Source organism: Nycticebus coucang, chromosome 18 (genome assembly GCF_027406575.1).
Source record: "Nycticebus coucang isolate mNycCou1 chromosome 18, mNycCou1.pri, whole genome shotgun sequence".
Lineage (NCBI taxonomy): Eukaryota > Metazoa > Chordata > Mammalia > Primates > Lorisidae > Nycticebus > Nycticebus coucang.
In genome coordinates, this window is record NC_069797.1 from 75280082 (window position 1) to 75288839 (window position 8758).

Here is an 8758-nt window from a genome sequence, read left to right on the forward strand (position 1 = left end):
TAGAGAAACAAATTCCATGAAATCCTGTAATGAGCCTCCTTGGGGCCATATAATCTCATGTAACTATTCCTTGGCCCCTGTGGTCCAGTGGCTAGAAAATGGCCTAGGCCTCTATCTCTCTGCAGAGGAGAAGGAGTGACTGCGGTGGCCCCTGGAATGACCAGCTACATCAAAAAGCTGAAAAGCAGTCCGGGTACAATGCCTCATACCTGTAATCCTTGTAGTCTGGGAGGCTGAGGTGGGAGGATCAGCTTGGGAGTTTGAGACCAGGCTGAGCAAGAGTGAGACCCTATCTCAAAAAAAAAGAAAAGAAAAGAAAAGAAAGCAAGAAAGAAAAGAGGGGTGAGGGGCGGCGCCTGTGGCTCAGTCGGTAAGGCACCGGTCCCACATACTGAGGGTGGCCGGTTCAAACCCGGCCCCGGCCAAACTGCAACCAAAAAAAAAAAAAAAAAAATAGCTGGGCGTTGTGGTGGGCGCCTGTAGTCCCAGCTATTCGGGAGGCTGAGGCAAGAGAATCGCTTAAGCCCAGGAGTTGGAGGTTGCTGTGAGCTGTGTGAGGCCATGGCACTCTACCGAGGGCCATAAAGTGAGACTCTGTTTCTACAAAAAAAAAAAAAAGAAAGAAAAGAAAAGAGAGGTGGGTGCCCTTTTCAGCTTTTTGGTGCAGCAGCAAGCACTAAGCAAACTGGAAGACAGTTCTCCAGTAGCCCTGCCCAGGAGACAGCTCCTGAACCTGATCCATACAGCCTGTCCCATACATCTGTCCTTGACAGTGGCCACCCCCGTGTGGCCAGACGTAAGCTGTTCCAGAAGCACTCTGGCCACCAGGGGTCTGAGATTTCACGGGAATAATGTCCAGCAAAGGCCTAAGCCCACATTCTGGTTTGGACTGTTTGGGAAAGAGTGGGGCTATAAAAAAGAAACTGTCTAAAACTGAACATGCTCAACATTTTATTTTATTTTACTCCTTTTTAGAGACAGGGTCTTGCTCTGCTGCCCAGGCAAGAGTGTGTGCAGGGCACCATCATGGCCCACAGTAACTTCAAACTCCTGGGCTCAGGTGATCCTTCCACTTGCCAAGTAGGTGGGACAACAGGCACATGCTACCATGCCTGGCCCATATCTAACTCTCCAAAGCTAGGTGGCTTTTTTTTTTTTCAAGATGCGTTCTTTAAAAATTTATTATTTTTCACTCTGTAAAAAATTCTGATAGCTAAATTTTCGGTGTGTGACCAAAATTCTTTCTCTTTGCAATGAAGAACAAAGCTATTGGGAAAGCTCCCAGATTTCTTTCTTATATGAAAAAAGGAGTTAAATTATGAGCTTAAAAACTTTACAGAAATACTCTCTTGAACTGCCAAACATGAGGCCCCACTACAGCACCACAGCTGCTGTGCATCCGTGTAATTGCCGTGAACACACTTTACTATTTTATGTTCTGCATTTCTCCTTATTTCATACCAATTTACTAATTAATCTAATGTCCTAATTAATGAACATCTGGATTATTTCTAGTTTTTCTCCCAGTAAGTCAGTAGATCTGTCGTGATCTACAAGTTTCTGTCCCCTTCAAATTGTATGTTGCAAACCTAACCCCTCACGTGATGGTATTTGGAGATGGGGGCCTTAGGGAGGTGATTAAGTTTATTTTTTAAAGTTTTTAAGAATTTATTATTATTATTTATTTTTTGAGACAGAGTGTCATTGTCGCTCTTGGTAGAGTGCCATCACATCACAGCTCACAGCAATCTCCAACTTTTGGGCTTAAGCGATTCTCTTGCCTCAGCCTTCCAAGTAGCTGGGACCACAGGTGCCCGCCACAACACCTGGCTATTTTTTTGTTGTCGTTAACAGTCCTGGGCCGGGTTTGAACCTGCCAGCCCCTGTGTATGTGACCAATGCCCTAACCACTGAGCTACAGGAGCTGAGCCATATTTATTATTATTTTTTAACTTTTTTTTTTTGAGACAGAATCTCACTCTGTCACCCTGTGTAGAGTGCCCTGGCGTCATAGCTCACAGCAACCTCACACCCTTGGGCAGCAATCTTCTTGCCTCAGCCTCCCAAGTAGCTGGCTATAAGTGTCTGCCACTGAGTCTGGCTAGTTTTTCTATTTTTAGTAGAGACGAGGTCTCACTCTTGCTGGGGCTAGTTTTGAACTTCTGAGCTCAGGCAATCTACTTGCCTCGGCCTCTCAGAGTGCTAAGATTATAGGCATAAGTGGGCGGCGCCTGTGGCTCAGTCAGTAAGGCGCCAGCCCCATATGCCGAGGGTGGCGGGTTCAAACCCAGCCCCGGCCAAACTGCAACCAAAAAAAAATAGCCGGGCGTTGTGGCAGGCGCCTGTAGTCCCAGCTGCTCGGGAGGCTGAGGCAAGAGAATCGCGTAAGCCCAGGAGTTAGAGGTTGCTGTGAGCCGTGTGACGCCACGGCACTCTACCTGAGGGCGGTACAGTGAGACTCTGTCTCTACAAAAAAAAAAAAAAAAAAAAAGATTATAGGCATAAGCCACTGTGCTGTTTTGTTTTTTGAAATAGTCTCACTCTGTCATCCTGAATAGAGTGGTGTAACATTATAGCTCACAGTAACTCCAAACTCTTGGACTCAAGAAATCCTCATGCCTCAGCTTCCCGAGTAGCTGGGACTATAGGCACCTGCTACAATACCCTGGGTAATTTTTCTATTTTTAGTAGAGATGGGGGAGGGTCTCGCTCTTGCTCAGGCTGGTCTTTAACTCCTGAGCTCAAGTGATCCACATACCTCAGCCTCCCAGGTGTGAACCACTGTGCCCAGTCCTCAAGTGATGAGACAAGGATTTGAGGGTGGAGCCCCCATGAGATTAGTGTTCTTATAAGAAGATGAGACACCTCTCTCTCTGCCATGTAAGGATACAGCAAGCAGGTGCCCCTATGCATGCCAGCAAGAGAGCCCTCACCAAAAAATGAATTACCAACACCTTGATTTTGGATTTCTCAGCCTCTAAAACCATAAGTAATAAATCTGTTATTTAAGCCACCCAGTCTATGCTATTTTGTTATAATATCAACTCAATCTGACTAAAGACAAGAGCCCCAATCCAGCCCTCACACTTTTGGTAAAAGACAGGACCACATTGGCATTGGGAAGGCCAGGGCAGGTGATGGGGAAGGGGTTCACCTTACTCCTCGGTCACTCTGGAAAGGCCGAGGTCTCTGTGGCTTCCAGAGGACACACTTGTGGCAATAAGGCTGGTGAGGGCAGGGGACACGAGGTAGACCTAACAGCAGGATAACTAGGAGAACTGGGGCCAAGGACAGACAGATGGAGGCTATGCCACCCACTCAGACCAACACCACCAAAGGGTCTGACAAACCAACCCCTTTCCTCAGAAATTTCCTACTGGGTTTCTTTTTTCCAATATTATATTTTGAAAAATTCTATCATACAGAAAAGTCAACAGAATAATATGACAGATACCCATATACCCTTTACCCAGATTTACCAATTGTTAACACTTTGCCAGCTTGGAGTTCTCTCCCCACACCCACGTGTGTGCGTGCTTGCGCACATGTAACGATTTGAATCATGACCTGTCATCCCTAAATATATCAGCACGCATCTTCCAAAGGACATTTTTACATAAGCTATAATGCTGGTATTGCACACAAGAAATTCAGTGTTGATTCAATAATATAATCTAACACACCATTCATTTAAAAAGAAAAAAAGAAAGCCCCAGGTCAGGGCACAGTGGCTCATGGCTGAAATCCCAGCACTCTGGGAGACAAAGGCCAGTGAGTCACCTGAGACCGGGAGTTCAAGAGCAATCTGAGCAAGAGTGAGACCCCATCTCTACTAAAAATAAAAAAAACTAGGCAGGCATGGTGGTACATGCCTGTAGTTCCAGCTACTGGGGAGGCTGAGTCAAGAGGATCCCTTGAATCCAGGAGTTTGGGATTGCTGTGAAGTATGATGATACCACAGCACTCTTAGCTGGGCAAAAGAGTGAGACTCCACCTCAAAAACAACAAAATAAATAAATAATAGCCCCAGTTGGGTCCAAAAATGCCCTTCATAGTATAGTTCTACCTCCACCCTGATCCAGACTCCAACTCGGGATCAAGATTGCATTTACTTGTCATGTTGCTTTAGTTTCCTAAATCTCAGTTAAACCTAGAAGAGTCTCCCTACTTGGTGTTGTGGTTCATTACACTGAGTAGGGGAGAAGTCTCTCCTCTGCTTCTGAGTGGAGCTAGGACCCCAGCAGTGAGCTGAGTCCTGACACACACAGGGCAAATTAACTCTAGTGCTCTTCAAATGACCCTTGACCTTTTGCCCACAGCCACTGTTTAGAATCCTGTCATGCAGTCACAGCTTTGCTGGAATCCACATCTCCCTTAGGTAAGAGGCTCAACTACAAAGAAGCCTGGAGACAGCCCTGCTTCCCAGTTTTATTTATTTATTTATTTATTTTTTTGAGACAGAGTCTCACTTTGTTGCCCTTAATAGAGTGCTGTGGTGTCACAGCTCACAGTAACCTCAAACTCTTGGGCTCAAGTGGTCCTCTCGCCTCAGCCTCCCAAGTAGCTGGGACTACAGGCTCCCACCACAACACTGGCTATTTTTAGAGACAGGGTCTTGCTCTTGTTCATGATGGTCTCGAACTCGTGAACTCAGGCGATCCATCAACCTCGGCTTCCCTGTAATCCTCGTGAGTGTTAGGATTATAGGTGTGAGCCACCTCGCTCAGCCTCTCTTCTCAGGTTTTATTTTTTATTTTTATTATTTTTTTATTTTTTTGAGACAGAGCCTCAAGCTGTCACCCTAGGTAGAGTGCTGTAGCATCACAGGTCATAGCAACCTCCAATTCCTGGGCTCAAGTGAGTCTCCTGCCTCCGCCTCCCAAGTAGCTGGGACTATAGGTGCCCGCCACAATGTCTGGCTATTTTTTGGTTGCAGCCATCATTGTTGTTTGAAGGGCCCGGGTTGGATTTGAACCTGCCACCTCAGGTGTAGGTAGCCTCAGGTGTATGTGGATGGCACCTTAGCTGTTTGAGCCACAGGCGCCAAGCCAGGTTTTATTTATTTTTTGAGACAGAGTCTCAAGCTGTCACCCTGGGTAGAGTCCTATGGCATCACAGCTCACAGCAACCTCAAACTCAGGCTCAAGTGATCCTCTTGCTTTAGTTTTCTATTTTTTAGTAGAGATGGGGGGGGGGCATCTCACTTTTGCTCAGGCTGGTCTTGAACTTGTGAGCTCAAGCAATCCACCCACTTCGGCTTCCCAGAGTGCTGGGAGGATTACAGGCCTGAGCCACTGCACCCGGCCTGCTTCCTGGTTTTAAAAGGGAGCAGCCCTTGTTCTTGATTGTCTGCTCATCATTCCTTGAGGGAGTGGGGCGTTCCTGAGAGGTTTCCTCTGTGGCCCACCCCTCACCCATCCCTAGGAGAACGGTGAAAAGGTCCTAACTATCTCATTCTGCCACCGACCTCAATCAGTCTCATCCTGGTTTTCTCCATCTGCTCTCAGGGCCTCTGTCCATAAATGGACCCTCCCCACCACTTTGTCCTTGGCCACCAAGAGCGCCCAGCACCTCTGGGATGCTTCCTCAGTGATCCCCAGCAGCAGCTGAGGGCTGCTTCCCCGGAGTCAGATCCTTCTCAATAATCAGCTTTGTGAGTCGGAGGCGGCAGCTGCCCTAGCTGGCCCAGGTCTTGCTGGGAGAGAGGAGGATTGGATTAGGAGGGAAGCAGTTAATGGAAAACAAAGAGGGAGGTGAGAGGTGAGTGAAGCACAGCCCAGCTGGTGCTGGGGCAGTGACTCCCACTTATAGCAGGTGGAATTGTCCTCCCTCCCGGAGTACAATGAAGGAGGCTGGCAGGGGGCTTCACCCCAGCCTCCCAAACCCAACTTGAGCTACATTCCCCAGGGGCCTTCTTGCCAGCTGTCCTCCAGGCTCAGGCAGAGTGACCAGCAGCACTGAAAGCTCTTGGAAACGCCAGAATCGACTTCAAAGCAATTTCTAAGCAGCTTCTTTGGTGAATTCCATCATTGGTGGGGGTGGGGAGAAGACACTATGGCATCTGTGTCCCCCACAGCACCTGACTTAATATTTGCATGCAGGAGTTGAGGAAGGGCTGGCCAGCTCAGGAAGGGCTGAGGACCTGAGCTCCAAAGAAAGAGACTGATTTAAACTGAATTCTCCGGTTGGGTGGATTCTCTCAGGACAGAGCGCTGCTGGAGGGGAGAAGACACAAGTCTCAAGTCATCCTCTCCGGCAGCATCGTCAGGGTTGCCTGGCACGTGAACTCCTCATAATGTGCCTTGTCCTTCAAAACACCCGTTCACTTCAGAGGATGTGAATTTACCCAGACAGGCAAATCAATTTGAGGGCCTCCCCCATTATTTCGGATATCACATGGGGGAGCACACCCAAAAGCCCTATAGAGAGTTCTTTACTGTTGCACCCCAGAGGATCAAGCTAGGACTGGTTACCACAGTCTGAGCTTCAATCTAGAACCTGCTGCTGGGGGATAAAGGGCCAACATGCAAACTGATTAAGAGCAGCAGAGGCCTGAGAGTAGTCCCTGCACCAGTTCCCATGAGCCGCCAGGCAGGCAGGAATCCCAAATATGGGAGCAAACATAACACATCAGCACATGTCCAAACCCCACCTGCCATCAACCCGGGAGGTCAGCAAGCCTCCCCACAAAAGAACAGCAGGCTCAGGGTTCCCCTGTAGCCAAGTTCAGCTTCCTGTTAAAGGGGAGAACCTACTCCAATGACAATTAGTCACCCACTTGTTAAGCAAAGCACCTGCTCACAGGAGGTCTGGCACACTTAGCCAAGAGAAATGTATCTGAGCCCAGCCTGCCTGCGTCCCCTTCCCCACCCAAAGGGCTTCTCCCCAGGGTAACCCATTGTGTCCAGCACAGGACAGAGTGGACATCCACAGACACTGACACCTTGGCCAAAGCAGCATCTCACAGTTCTCACTTCCTGGGTCTCCTCCCTTCCAGGAGGAGCTCAGAAGTAACAACAAGGCGTTATTATCTGACTTGAGACTTGAGGTGCTGGCCTGGATTAGCCAAGGGACATGGGCAAGCAGGTGTCCAATCTAACGGAATGCAGCAGAAAGAGTGTATGGGGTGGAGGGATGGAGGGATGAAGGGACGAAGGACATCCTGAAGCCAGACAGTATGGCCAGGGCAGAGCTGCCAGAGAGCTGAGGGTAGGCCTGGGGCAGGGGCAGGGAGGGCGGGGTTGGGGGGTGTCCAGCTGGCTCCTAGAGGGCTTTGTCCTGCATCCTTTAGGCCTGGTAGGCCCAGGCCTATCTGCAACCCAGGGGTGGGGGTGGGTAGCAGGAGATGTGCCAAAGCCATGTGCAGCTTGAACACTACAGTAACAATGATGGCCACATCTAGTGCCTTTTCTTTCAGTCCCATTCTGTGGCTTCACAAAATTCCACAATATCGACTCTGGAATCTGTCTTTCAAACTGGCTTGGAAATAAAAGGCAGCTTTCCTTCTTCCTTTCTTCCATTCCTCAAAGTACCATTTTCCCAATATCAAGACAACTCTCAATGCAGACCTTGAAATAAGCCACATGCACGTGGATTTGGGGACCGGCGGGCGGGAGGGGTTGCGGAGGGTGTGGAGCAGAATTCCAAGCCCTAGTCTTGAGGCCTGGAAGCCACGACGCTGCGGAGCCGCCCTGGGCGAGGAGCGGAGGGAAAGGGGAACATCGCCAAACAAACTCCAACAGGCCCCTCCCTCGGCTTCACTTTTTAGGGGACGAAGGCGAGTTCGCCGGCTGAGACTTAACAAGCTAGGACCTTCATTTCCTGCCGGCTGCAGGCTCTGTCGGGCAGCTCGTCTTGGAGGCTCGGCCCGTGCTCCCCGGCTCTGCGGAGAAGACGCGGCGGCCGAAGCCACGCAGCGAGCCGGACCCCCGGGGAGGGGAGGGCGCGGGAGGACCCCGGTGCATACCTGCCTCGCCTCCGCCGCCCGCTCCTCCGCCTCGACTGGAGCAGCTGTGGGCTCCCCCGGCCCCTCGGGCTCTCCCGGCTCCGCGGGCTCCTCAGGCTCCCCAGGCCCTGCCGGCGCGGCCGCCGGCTCCGGGGCGCAGGGGCTGGGCGGCGCGGGGGCCCTGCTGGCCTCGGCCGGGGGCGCGGGCTCCGGGGGCGCGCGGGAGGGACCCAGGCTCGCGGTGGTCGCCCCTCGGCGCACCAGCAGCCAGGCGATCAGTAGCGCCAGCACGGTGGCCAGCGCAGGCAGCGCGGCCAGCAGCTCCGCCGGCGCCTCCATCGCGCCTTGGCCGCTCGAGTGCCGGCCTGCGGGGACCCCGAGGGAGCCCTCCGCGCCCCGCCCTGGGGCGGAGCCCCCGCTGCTCTCCGCCCCGGCACGTTCCAGCCCCCGGTGGGGAGGGTGACTCACAGGCCGGCGTGATGGACAAGGTCTCCGACCCCTCCGGAAGCGCAGGAGGCCGACCCCTGCAGGCCTGACGCTTTGGGACACAATTTAAGCTTAGACTTGGTTTGAAAACGAGTTTGGAACATGAATTACTCAGGTGCCCGTAGGTTGCCCTCTCTCAGCACCATTTTAGCTCTATACACAGTTGTTCATCTTAGTGCGTTTTGGAAAAATAAGCTCTAGTTGGGGGATGCTGAGAGACACAGCCGCAGGTCCACTGAAGCCAACAACGACAACCAGGCAGCCCGGTTAGGCTCAGCCACTGCCGTTTTTACAAACAGGTCAAGAGCCTTTATTCCTGACGGTCGC

General features: G+C 51.2%; 1 protein-coding gene across 3 annotated transcripts in view; it reads right to left on the bottom strand.

Moving 5' to 3' along the window:
• MXRA7 (matrix remodeling associated 7) overlaps positions 1-8341 on the bottom strand; it is a 30195-nt gene extending 21854 nt beyond the window's left edge. For 2 of the 3 annotated variants that reach the window (XM_053568755.1, XM_053568754.1), the window contains exon 1: positions 7967-8340. In XM_053568755.1, the coding sequence (XP_053424730.1) occupies positions 7967-8284 (318 nt within the window). In that variant the 5' untranslated portion in view covers positions 8285-8340. Of the gene's footprint in view, positions 1-7966 lie in introns of all 3 variants that reach the window. The other variant, XM_053568753.1, reaches the window with a different exon arrangement.
• Between the last annotated feature and the right edge of the window lie 417 nt (positions 8342-8758).